This window comes from Wickerhamomyces ciferrii, contig 00029 (genome assembly GCF_000313485.1).
Source record: "Wickerhamomyces ciferrii WGS project CAIF00000000 data, strain NRRL Y-1031 F-60-10, contig 00029, whole genome shotgun sequence".
Classification (NCBI taxonomy): Eukaryota; Fungi; Ascomycota; class Saccharomycetes; order Phaffomycetales; family Wickerhamomycetaceae; genus Hansenula; species Hansenula ciferrii.
In genome coordinates, this window is record NW_011887711.1 from 45619 (window position 1) to 59161 (window position 13543).

The 13543-nt window shown below is 31.9% G+C and overlaps 4 protein-coding genes across 4 annotated transcripts; 2 read left to right on the forward strand and 2 right to left on the reverse strand.

Annotated features, from left to right (window-relative positions):
• Nucleotides 1-698: 698 nt before the first annotated feature.
• Nucleotides 699-2930, forward strand: PUF4 (Puf4p; the record flags this gene model as incomplete). The annotated part of the gene is made up of 1 exon (XM_011277971.1): nt 699-2930. The coding sequence occupies one exon, from the start codon at nt 699-701 to the stop codon at nt 2928-2930; it is 2232 nt and encodes a 743-aa protein (XP_011276273.1).
• A 927-nt stretch (nt 2931-3857) lies between these two features.
• Nucleotides 3858-4427, reverse strand: RHO2 (Rho family GTPase RHO2; the record flags this gene model as incomplete). Its single annotated transcript, XM_011277972.1, has 1 exon — nt 3858-4427. One exon carries the CDS (start codon nt 4425-4427, stop codon nt 3858-3860), a length of 570 nt encoding a protein of 189 aa, XP_011276274.1.
• A 1815-nt stretch (nt 4428-6242) lies between these two features.
• Nucleotides 6243-10133, reverse strand: NST1 (Nst1p; the record flags this gene model as incomplete). Its single annotated transcript, XM_011277973.1, has 1 exon — nt 6243-10133. The coding sequence occupies one exon, from the start codon at nt 10131-10133 to the stop codon at nt 6243-6245; it is 3891 nt and encodes a 1296-aa protein (XP_011276275.1).
• A 1758-nt stretch (nt 10134-11891) lies between these two features.
• On the forward strand, nt 11892-13361 carry BN7_1330 (uncharacterized protein; the record flags this gene model as incomplete). The annotated part of the gene is made up of 1 exon (XM_011277974.1): nt 11892-13361. The coding sequence occupies one exon, from the start codon at nt 11892-11894 to the stop codon at nt 13359-13361; it is 1470 nt and encodes a 489-aa protein (XP_011276276.1).
• Between the last annotated feature and the right edge of the window lie 182 nt (nt 13362-13543).

Below are 13543 nucleotides of genomic sequence, written 5' to 3' on the forward strand. Positions count from 1 at the left end.
ATTTCTCTAAATTGATACAACTGAAGTTTATTAGCTTAATAGTGTTCTGTCTAATGCTTGACAGTTCTCTGTCTAACTCTCTGACAAAGCTCTGCCTAGACTGGCTGTCTCCTTCTAGCACTTCTGCCTAGCGTGATGCTCTGTGGGCCTAAGCGTTTCGCGGCCAACGAGTTTTCGCGCGGTGTTGATTTGTTCAAAATTTTTCGTAGCGATTGAAAAATGAAGGATCGATCTTCAAAACAAATTGCAAATTTACAAGTAGAAAAAAGTCAAACTAACCGCTAAGATCAAGAACATCCACTGACACAGGGCTGCACTTTGAATCTGCTGCTACATACTTCAACTTCTGTACATTATTACCATATAAGTGTCTTCTGGTTTACCTGAGTCACTCATACAATTTTCTTCGGATCATCAATTTGTATTTTTAGTCTATATCTTTCAGTCCAAAGACAAACTGCTGTTTAGATTCATTTGAACTCCAGTTTTATTGCATTTCATAGGTACAACAGAGTTATCTTAAATCAGGTTCTAAAGGTTCGCTTTATTCATATTTATTTCGTTACAACTTCAAGTGTTTTCATTTTCGTGCTTTTGAATTCAAACTTCCAGTGTTTTGATATTTACATATAATTTCAATATAACCAACCAATCAACCCAGTTTTTTTTTTGCTTTATTCAAAATTTAATAGATCATAATGTCATCATCTGCTGAAAATTCTGCTAACAACTCAATCAGTGAAGATTCTTCAAAAGTTCAAGAACCATTGACTCCAAGTATCCATTTAACTCCAAATAGATCAGCTTCAGTTTCAACTCCAAGTAATAACTTTCTCAATAATGATCAACAATCAAAATTTAAGCTGTTTGATGATACAACAACTCCATTACAAAGATCAACAAACTCTTTAAACCAATCTGTTGCCACTGCTCCTCCTTTATTTAGACGTAATGATGATGATTCTCAATTAGAATCTGTTATTCCAACTGATTTAGTTGATATCAATTTGGCTTTAGGTGCTTTAGACTTGGATTATGGTGGGGCTCGTCCAACTGGTATCATTCCAGGTAAAGATACTGGTAAAGATGAATCAGGTGAAACAACTGATGGTGTTAAAGGTTTATCAACTGGTGAAACTCCAGTTCCAATTGAAGGTCAACCAGGTATGGATCCTTTAATGGATCATTTTAATCAAATGTTATTACACCAACAAAGATTACCACCATTCTTATACAACCCTGTTAATGAGTTTGGTCAACCTTTACATGCTGGCTTCAATCCAAATGAACCAATGGGTTCACCTCATCCTCAACAACCATGGCCAACAAAACCATTTAGTCCAAATATGAATGGTGCTATTCAAGGTGGTCCACCAGGTTTAATGGAGTCATTAAGTCACACTCCACCTCCTTTACATCCGGGTATGATTCCATTAAGACCTTTCAATTTCTCACCAGATGGGATACATCCTCAAATTCCTCCTCCTCCAGGTGTTGGTGGAATTCCAGGTGGTCCAAATGGTCCTGGTCAAGTCAATTTCCCAGGTGTTGGTAATTTTGGTATGATTAATGGAGGTCCTCAAAATAAAGATAGAAGATCAAATTTGAATTTTCAAGACCGTTCAGAAAATGGTGGATTCAATAATCAACAACCTCATCCATTACAAAACCAACAATTATGGCCACCTTTAAACAATAGAAACCAATTTGATAATAATGGTTTCAATTCTCATCATCATCATCAAGGTGGTAATAATGGTCCAAATGGACGTAGATATAATAATTACAATGGTAATTATCATGGTCATGGTAGAAGAAATATGGGTCAACGTAGAAGAGGTGAAGATGCATCAAAATTTGCAAATGCAAGATTAGCTGATTTCCAAGGTGAAATTTATTCATTATGTAAAGATCAACATGGTTGTCGTTTCTTACAAAAACAATTAGATTTAAATACTGGTTCTTCAACAATTATTTTTGATGAAATTCATCAACATGTTATCGAATTAATGATTGATCCATTTGGTAATTATTTGATTCAAAAATTATTAGAAAAAGTTAACGATGAACAACGTATTACTTTAGTTGAAAATGCTTCATCACAATTTGTTTCAATTGCTTTAGATCCTCATGGTACAAGAGCTTTACAAAAATTAGTTGAATGTATTAATACACAAAAAGAAGCTGAAATTATTGTTGAATCTCTTTCATCAGATGTTGTCTCATTATCAAGAGATTTGAATGGTAATCATGTTATTCAAAAATGTTTACAAAGATTAACTCCAGCTGATTCTCAATTTATTTTTGATGCTGCATCTGAAAATTGTTCAAAGATTGCCACTCATAGACATGGTTGTTGTGTTTTACAAAGATGTTTAGATCATGGTTCTAAAGAACAATGTGAACAATTATCATTAGTTATTTCCAAATCAGCTGTTGATTTATCATTAGATGCTTTTGGTAATTATGTTGTTCAATATGTTTTAGCAAAAGATGAAAAAGAAGCAATTGCTAAAATTATTGATTCAGTCAAGACTGAAATTGTTAAATTATCATTACATAAATTTGGTTCAAATGTTATTGAAAAATGTTTAAGAGTTTCAACATTATCTAAACAATTAATTGATGAAATTTTGAAAAGTGGTGATGAATTAGTCAAATTATTAAATGATCCATTTGGTAATTATGTTTTACAAACAAGTTTAGATGTTGCTAAAGAAGAACAATTTGAACAATTATCTTCATTGTTAAAACCATTATTACCTCAAGTTAGAAATACTCCACATGGTAAAAGAATTTCTGCCAGATTACAACAACCAACTGAAGGTGAAACTCCTTCCTCAAGTACTGTTCCTTCAGCTGGTATTGCTTCTGATAAAGCTAGTACACCTCCAACAACAGCTCCAACCACAGCTCCACATAAAGAATAAATTTAGAGGTTAAAAAAAAAGATAAAATATCAAAATATTGATTTCTTTTATATATTGTTGCAAAGTTTTCATATCGTTTATTTATGCATTTGTTTTTTATTATTATAATTTTTTTTATTAAAGGACTTATATGATATATTGTTTTAAAAAGGGTGACTTAAGATGGTTTCTTTCTTATTTTTTTTGCACATATTCTTTTTCATTATCTTATTATTATTATGATTTAAAGGTCCACCTCATTCCAAACTGATTTCATACCAGAGTTTTTCTCATTTTGTACATTAAAAAAAGAATACTTATCGCTATATGCGTTTAGTTAGGCTGTATATTATTGCTTAAGAATTTATGAATTATTATAGCTAAATATTTATCAAATTGTAGACTACATATAACGTGTATATTGATAAAATATGGCTACAAAGATTAACGACTAATATATCAAATATAAATCCATGATATGTATATTAACAAATGAAACAAGTGAACAAAAAACAAGAAAACAAGAAATAAAATTGAAACTGAACTGTAATTAGTGTATAATATTAAATTAGTTTGAAGGACAAAATAAGCCTCATATATAAATAAATGAATGAATGGTGATGAAAAACAGACGATCGTCACTTGTGATTAATATGATGTGATGTATAGTTATTAGATTAAATGAGTGACGATTAATTAGTTGATAATTAATTAAGTATAAAATAGTGAACAAATTGATTTTTGAAAATGAAAAACAAATTTGTTAAAAATGATTAAAAATGACTTGAAGTGGTGATAATTAGAGGTCCACTCCCTTTTATGAATGTCAAGATTAATGTGATGCAAATGCTAATGAAGTTTTTAGTTCCTTGAAAAAAATGTTTATGGAATTTATCATGATGTTTTTAAATTAGTGAAATTGTTGGAATAAGTTGAATGTCTAAAGAATTATGATATTGTACAACATGATGAACTTTCATTCAATACTAATAAACTTGTTCTTGTAGCAGCTTCAAAAACATCGTCAACACCTTCACCTGTCAAAGCAGAACATTCCAAGAATTTTTTAGCACCAATTAATCTTGCAACTTCTTCAGCTTGTTGAGGTTGAACAAATTTTCTTTTATTCTTAGAATCATTTGAACCAGCTCTCAGATCTTTCTTCAAACCAACAAGTATCACAGGAACACCTGGACAATATCTTGATACTTCATCACTCCATTTTTTCTTTGCATTTTCTAATGATTCAGGTTGATCCATTGCAAAACCAATCAATATAACATTAGCTTTTGAATAACTCAATGGTCTCAATCTTTCATATTCTTCTTGACCAGCGGTATCCCAAAGGGCTAGCTGAACAGCTTTACCATCAACTCTGCAATCAGTTACATAGTTTTCAAAAACAGTTGGATGATATTCAGTTGGGAACTCACCTAAAGTAAAAACATATAATAATGAGGTTTTACCACAGGCACCATCACCAACAATAACTAGTTTTCTTTTCACACCAGAAGACATTATCTAGTATGTGATATCGATTCGACAAGTTTATGATTAAAATTTCTTTCAATTCTTTTTGAATTTTCTTTGGTTATCTTGAAGAAGGAATATTTGGTTTTTTTGATATAATACAACCACAAATTCTCGAGAGCTTAAATCAAAAAATTACTCTTCTATATTATGGTACACCACAGCAGCAAGAAGCAGTACTCTCAATATCACAATAGCGGTACAGAATATATGCCTAGTAATCAGCTCGACTCCTTTGTCCCAAAGTAATTAGATTCTAGATTCCAGAGTAGAGGCTTGAACAGATATCTGCCTGGTTAAATACTATCCAACATTATTTACAGGCCCAAAAACTCACAAACGCGAAACACACCTGTGAGATCCGACTATTTACCAAACGGTACGAGTTCCGGTCACATACAGCGATTCGCGAATACAAATGTCAATCCAAAAATAGAAGCGAGAAGAGAAGAACCAATAAAACAACCCGATTCCCCTGGAAGAATGATAGGTTGAATGGTGTGAGCTTAGGAAGTTATACAGAGAACGCAGGTCCCTGTGGTATATTAAAGTTTGGACCCCAGGGGTATGGCGAGCGGAAGCGGTGGTGTGCTTCTATTGGACCGTTGTGATCTGGTAAAATTTTCTATATGCACAATATCTTTATTTCTGCATGCATTGGACTAAAATGATGCTAAATTTAACATCACACGTTGAAAAGTTCATATAGCAATACAGTTAATCAAAAGCCATGATATTCTAGAGATTAAGATTAGATGCTGGCTTAATTGGAGCTTTTTATATAATTAGATTTCTATCGATAGGTAGACTGTACTCATATGATCCAGCTTAATTGACTTTTAGATAGTTATGCATGAGGACCTTGGAACTTAAAGAGCTTGTTGACAGGAATCCTACCTGTATAGGTATATCTGTATACGTTATAATGACAATAACGACGTAACGGTATCTCCAGTGTCAAGATCTAGTGTTATTATTCAAACGTATAGTACCGAATTGTTGACACTTTGAGAAACGATCGTGGCTTTGATGTGTTAATTAAGTTACCTATAATAGGCAATTCAAATGCCCAATGTTTTTAACTAATGAGCTGATCCCTAAACTGGTAGCTATCTTCAAGAACTACATCTTTCCAAATGTCTTTACCTTTATTGAACTTGAATTCAGTGATGTAGTTGTACATATCTAAAACTAATACGAATAGATCACGCGTAAAAAGCATCTTGATTAACAGGTTATTAATCAAACGTTAAGTGCAATAATTGATCGCCAGAGCTGTACCAAACTATATACTATATGTAGTATACAGCTTAAAATAGAATTATTAGATCAACTTGGTACCAATTACAATTATACTCGTGGATAATACTATCCAATTGGTCTAGAAGTAAAAATAAGCTTGATGGATTGTGAACATTTTTAGTTGAATGTAAAGAAGAAGACAATCACATATTGTACCATTATACCAGAATTTGATTGAATTGATTAACCACAGTGATGTAATTATAGATCATGAACCAGTTGAACCAAGATGATCGATCGATAATCTTGTAAGACGTGCACCTATATGACTAATATGTCCAGTGTTTTCAAGTACCTGTAATATGATAATGTTGATGATTTATCATTAAAAGATTTACGATTGTTTAGACTTCAAAAATCACTACAATGAGCACCATACTTAGCAAATAAAAGTAATATACTAGAGAAAATATACAAAGAAATTGATAAAAAAGTTGTGAGTAGACAATTATATAATTTGAAAGACAACGGATAATATCACACAAGTCATGACTATAAGTTTCATCTCAACAATCGATTACCCCAATTCAAACCGCCAGATGCGTTTCCATTACCAAAACTTCTTCTTGTATCATTAAAAAAATCATTACCACCATTGAAATGATTGAAAGGATTAGAATTAGCTCTTGGAACAGCACTACCTAATTCACTTGATAAATGGAATTCTGTAACTTTTAAGAAATATTGATTATTATCAAGTTGCAAAATTTCAAATTTATGAGAATTTGATCTTGAATTACACATTTCCAAAAATAAATCAGAATTGAAATCTGGAATTGATTTTTGAACAATTGTTAAAACTTTGGAAAGATCAATATATTCATCAAATGGTGGTGATTGGTCTTTGCAAATTTTATAAGCATTTGCAATTTGTAATTGATAATTTGCCCTTAATGGATCGTTATCATTTAAACCACCTTGTGTTTGAGTTCCTAATTGTTGAGCAAATCCAAGACCTTGTGGAGGAGGTGGGGCAACATTAGATCCTAATATCCCATTTGCTTGTGATCCTAATGGATTTAATAAATTAGAATTTTGTGATTGAGATAATAAACCATTTGATGGATTTGAATGTGAACCTATTGAATTCAATAAATTAGAATTTTGTGGTTGAGGTAATAAACCATTTGAAGCAGTTGAATTTGAATTTGATGACCAAATGTGTTGATCAGTATTATTCCAAATATTTGGTTTATATGAAGCTGAAGATGACAACAGATTGGAATTGTAATTTCCATTCAATGTATCCAAACTAGAACCTGCAAACACATCAGTCAAATTATCAATAGAGCTTCTTAAGCTTTCATTTCCAGCAGGTGGAGCAAATTGAGATTGTTGAGGTTGTTGAGGTTGTTGCTGTTGTTGCGATTGAGGATTTTGAGGTTGTTGATGAGAATTAGGAATAACAGCAGCAGTTGGATTTGGGAATGGACTAAACGTTTCAGGATTAATATCTTTAGATAAACGAACACTTTGACCCCATGGTGATACCGATTCAGTAGGATTTGTATCAAATAAACTAATAGGTATTTGAGAGTCCAATCCATTAGTACCAAAACCATTAAAATTATTACCCAAATTTGTTAAACCCGGTGGTGTATCATTACGTTCACTTGAAAATGGTGGTAAATGACTTTGACGATTTAAAGAAACCTGAGAAGCTAATGGAGACGAAATGAATTGAGAATTTGCTTGATGATTCAAATTTTCAAATAAACGATTTGTACCATTTGGAACATAAGGTTGAGTAGATGGGAATTGTTGTTGTGCTTGAGCAAATTGAAATTCTGGATTAGATGCAATTGAAGAAGATCTACCTTCAAAAAATTGTGAACGTTGTTGTTGAAGAGGTTGTTGAAAAGGTTGTTGTTGAAGAGGTTGTTGTGATTGTGGTTGAGGTAAATGAGGAGGAAATTGTGGTTGAGATTGAACTTGTTGAGATTGAACTTGTGGTTGAGCATTTTGAGCTTGTTGTTGTTTTAATAACTCTTCAGAACGTAATTTTTCCTCTAAGGCTAATTTTTCATCTTTCAATTGTTGTTGTCTTCTCAACTCATCTTCAACTTTTTGCTTCTTCAATAATTCTTGCATTTCAATTTCTTCCTTAGCTTTTCTTTCTTTTTCTAATTTTTCTTCACGTAACCTTTGTTCTTCTTGTTCCTTCTTCAATGCCTCTTCTTCAAGCTTTTTCTTCTTTTCTTGAGCTAATTTTTGTTTTTGTTCTTCTTTTTCTCTCTTGATTAATTCCCTTCTACGTTTTTCTTCAGCCTTCTTTTTATCTGCTTCCAGTTTCTTTCTCATACCTTCTTGTTGTTTTCTTTTATTTTCAGCTTCTCTCTCTTCTTCCTTTCTACGTTCTTCAGCTTCTTTCTTCAAACGTTCTTCTTCCTTTTGTTGCAGTAGAATACGTTTTTTCTCCTTCTTTTTTTCTCTCTCACGGTGTTTCTTTTCTTCCTTTTGTTTCTTCAGAGCTTCTTCTTTTTCCATTTCTTCCAACAGAGCTTTGGTATATTCTTCTTGTTTCTTTCTCTTATAAGCTTCCAAAAGACTTTGTCTCAACATCTTGGTGGTACACAGTTGAAGCATCTGTCTACCTTCTTCCAATTGTTGTTCTTCATCAATACCATCATCACTATAGTCTTCATTTTCAGCTTCATCATCTTCCTCTTCTTCATCATCTAATTCTTCTTCCAAATCATCTTCATCTTCATCCATATCTGATTGTCCTTGTTGATGATTATGATTATGATGGTGATGTTCTAATCCGTGATGATGTTGATGATGACCTTGATGTTCATGTTGATGTGGATGTACATGAGAATGTTGTTGATGTGTATTATTGATGGATCTTGAACTTGATTGAATATAATGTTCTGAATCATCATGATCAAAATCATGATCATGATTGTGAGTACTATGTGAATGTGTTTCTCCACTATCATCTATATTATCAAGAGCATCATCTTGTAAAACTCTTAATTCTTGTTTTTCTCTTTGTAATTGACTTTGTAATTCTCGTTGTCGTTGAAGTTGTAATTGAATCAAAACACGACGTTCTTTTTCAGTTGTTGCACTTAATTGATCTTCTTCAAGATATTCAGAATCAACTCCTTGTTGAGGATATTGTACATGTTCAGATTCACTTTCGAAATATTCATCATCTTCATCATCATATTCTGCAACTTCTTCATCTTCCTCATCTTCATCATCTTCAAAAGCGTCTTCATTATCATAATCATGTGACTCTTCCTCTTCTTCTTCTTCAATTTGATTATTTGTAGCATTTGAACCATATGATTCAATTTTTCTATTATATTGATTTTGTCTTTGTATTCTAGATTCTGCTAATTTTTCCATCATTTCCAGAAATTTTTTACCATCATTTTGTAAAAGATCTTCTGCTACTGACATTATACCATTTCTTCTTTGAGTTTCTGAAGATCTATTAGAGCGCTGGGCCTGTTGTTGATTCTGTTGATTTTGGTTCTGTTGATTTTGTTGATTCTGTTGACCCTGCTGACTTTGCTGCTGTTGCTGCTGCTGTTGCTGCTGCTGCTTTTGTGCTCTTTGTTGTTGTTGTAGCAGTTGTTGCTGATGTTGTTGTACCTGTTGCTGATGTTGTTGAATATTTGAAGATGAACCATTTCGACTTCTATTTTGTAAATTATTTTGTCTAATTTGTTGATCATGTTTATGTTTTTGGAATTGATTTTGTTGCTTATTATTAATGTTGAATAATTCAGCAGCAATTAATTCTTGAGTATCAATTCCATCAAAATAATTATCATAAAGATTTTTCAATTCTTGTTCAATAATTTCTCTTTTACGACCACAAACAGAACAATTACATGTGATTCTTTGTTGTTCTTTCATAACTTTGAATACAGAATCTCTTTCCAGATTTAATAAATTTTTCTTTTCATCAGGTGAAAGACTTGACCAATATTCTTTTAATTGTTCATTTAAATCATCTTGATCATCAGGTATTAATTTATCAGAATTATTTTTGGAATTTTTAGAAGATTTAATTGTATTATTTACAGATGATGGATTTGATTTTGTTTGATGTTGAGGTTCCAAACTTTGTACAATAACATCACCATTTGAATTTTGTTTTAAAATTCTTGAATCTGGATAAACAAAATCTGGATCATTAAAACTTAATTCATTTATAGTTTCACCATTTTCACCGTTTTCACCATTTGATTTCTTAGACTTTGACTTCTTCTTCTTTTTCTTATTTTTTTTAGTACCAGTAGTTTCATTTGTTGATATTTGAGATTGATTTTGATTATTATATTCAAATTGTATACTTGATCCATTAACTAGATTTGTTGAATTACCACCACCATTGCTTTTAGGCATATTTTGTCTTTGTAAATTACTAGACATCCTATATCAACGATGTTTATTGTGAAATTATCCAGTTTATTATTCTTTTATTCAATTTCAGATCAAATTTGTAAATAACTTCAGCGGCATATAACAATGTTCTTGAATCTCTTTCCCTTTTTTTTTTCTTCTTTGTGAATGTCAAAAAAAACAAAACAAAACGAAACCAGTCAAAATTTAGTATTTGGATTATCTGGCTCTATGATAATAGTGATATCTATTGGATAGCCTTGAATATAACACAGTTGATGTCTTACTGATCAATTCTTTTAACTTTCCAAATAACTTCACCACTTTGAAGATCTTTTGAATTTGTGTTCAAAATTATAATACCAAGATTTTAACTTGATTAGCCTTCAATACAAGTAAATATCAGTCTAGATAGGTACCGGATTGAATTTCTTTGAAGTGTGATACCCTTTCAAACCACTTGAGACTTTATGAAATTGAAGTTTTTTGGTAACAAGTTCAATAAATGGTATAACAGCCTTTAACTACTAAATATTCAGCGTTCAAACTTCACCATACTAATTTAAAAAACTCCAATTACCGACAATTTGAAAATTTAGAAAAAGCAAAATTCGCGAAATAGTAGCGTACTAATCGATTATATAATATGTATGTAAGCATTTAGGTAATCGTAAATTCAATATTTTTTTATTTTATTTTTAAATTATTTTCGCGGAGCTTCTCAGAGGAGGGTAAATTTCTGGCTTAAAATTATTATATTTATATTATTGCAGTGTATAGTGGACACCAATAGACAGATGAATAGTTGAATGTTGACATGTTGAGATTAGTTGTTGATGTTGAGTATATAAGGTGGTATCGGAGGTAGTCGTTGATGGAACCCGCTATACAGGTCTTGTGATTCTTCTTCTTCACCGGTATTTCATTGAATCGAGATGGTCTATAAATCCCGAGAAATCATCAAGTACAGATCTCAAACACTGGCTTATATATAGATCAGATTTTGAAAACATGAGATATTATCTCATCGTATAGAAGACTCGATACCATATGTGTGTTATTTCAACTAATACCTAGGTGTTTCTTCGTTTGTTTAACCCAGTTCCTTACTTCTTTTACCAGCTGTGTAGCAGTAATCTCTCTATTGCCCCATTTATAATTATACACAAAATCAACATTTCCAAAGTGTGGGTTACGGCAAATTGATTGTAGTATATTAGAACCCTTTCTACATCTATACCTTTCAATTATCAACGGGATCCTTGTCTCTTCCAATACTTGGTATATATCTTGTGGCTCTTAGTCTGTAGAAATCTGAAGCGTTCGTTTGAAGAGAGCATCAAAATCACAAAATAGGGGAAATAAAACATCAGACACCAAAAGTTGAATCGTCTCAAGCTAAAACGCGTCTATTACAACCACAAAACTACAATCACCAGAAACCACCAAAAACAAACACTCAACACATACACAGTGGAAATCCAAAGAACACTACAATTACCACCTTTGATAGTCTCATCATTTGATTATTCATCACCAAATCTTTTCATATTGTGCTTCATTAAAAGTGTATCACGAATTCCTTTTGCAAAGGGCCACCAAAAAGAAAAAAATAACCAAAATCCATCTTTGATATCAAAAAATCAAATCCTTTTACATCCAAATACCAATCAATAAATCTTTTTTCCCCTTCAAAACCAGTCAGTTCGAACTACTGAAAGAAGGAGAGTCAACTCACAATCACAACTGCAACATCAACACCACCCACTGTTATACACAAATTCCTCCATGTATTCAGCATCGCAACCAACACTGGAACGCCCAGAGCGTTTAGAACGTCCTTCTCTGTCATATGGCAACTCCTATAATGGGAATAATCAAAATCAACCACAATCTTCATCCACAGTACAACAAGTTGGTCAACCGCTACCGCAGCCTATACCTCAACAACAACATCCTGGATCTCAAGGTACCCCTCCACCAAATAGAAGAAGAGGATCTTCTCTGGGGAATTTTACTTCAAATCTATTTTCAAATATAACAAGTTCTTTAAGAAATAATTCTTCATCAAATTTGAATTCAAATGGTCAAAATCGTTCAAGAGCAAGTTCAACTTCAAGATCAAATTACCAATCAAATAATAATTCACATTCTCAAGTAAATATACAAAGAGGTAATAGTGCAGGAAATGTACCATTATATTCACAATCTCATACCCCATCAAATTTAAATCATGAACATTCAACATCAACTCCACAATCTGCAAATAACATCACCATGGAGGGCGCTACACATTATTTTGATAATTCAGCATTAGCAACAACTCCAATCGAAGATTCAAGATTATTACAAGGTCAAACAAGAGCAAATTCACTGGCTATTCAACAAAATAAACAAGATCCAGATGGAACTTATTCTATAAGATTAACTCCATTTATTGATCATAGTTCATCTTCAACTGGGTTATATTTTAGTCCTGTATTGAGGAAAACTAAACCAGGCTCTAAATTATCATTAGGTAGATATACTGATAAAGTTAGAGAAGCCGCTCAAGCACCACCAGGTTCAGATTTACCAGTTGTTTTCAAATCAAAAGTTGTTTCAAGAACTCATGCTGAATTCATTGTTGATTATGAAGGAAATTGGTTTATTAGAGATTTAAAATCTTCTTCAGGAACTTTTTTAAATCATATTAGATTATCACCTGCAAGTGTTGAAAGTGCAATTACACCAATAAATAATGGAGATGTATTACAATTAGGTATGGATTTTAGAGGTGGTGTAGAGGATATTTTCAAATGTGTTAAAATGAGAGTTGAAATGAATAAATCATGGCAAAGAAAAGCAAATCAATTTAATAAAGAAGCTCATGAAAGATTAAGAACTTTAGCACTGAATAATAACTCAACTGAATTAAGTGAATGTGCTATATGTTTATTAAAAGTTAAACCTTGTCAAGCTGTTTTCATAAGTCCTTGTTCTCATTGTTGGCATTATAAATGTATACGACCAATTGTTGTTAAAAGTTATCCACAATTTTTATGTCCAAATTGTCGTGAAACTTGTGATTTAGAAGCTGATCTGGATGAAGATGAAGAATCTTCTGAATCTGAAGATGAATCAATGAATAATGCAAGTCAAGATGATCTGAATAATGGTCCTACTAATGTTGGATCAAATAAGAATCAAAATAAATCTAATAGTTCAGGTTCTGCTGAAGATTTAATACTGGAAGAAGAACTGTCAAATGAAGAATAAAGTATTATTTCTTAAAATATCGGACATTTCTTTGCATTACATATCATTTCATCGTTTATTTCGGCATTTATTTCATATTACAATTGTATCATTACACTTGTTTTCATTAGTGGTTTGATTGATTTTTATTTCATATAGATTCATTCACAACAACATTTCATTTTTTTAGATATTTCTGGGGA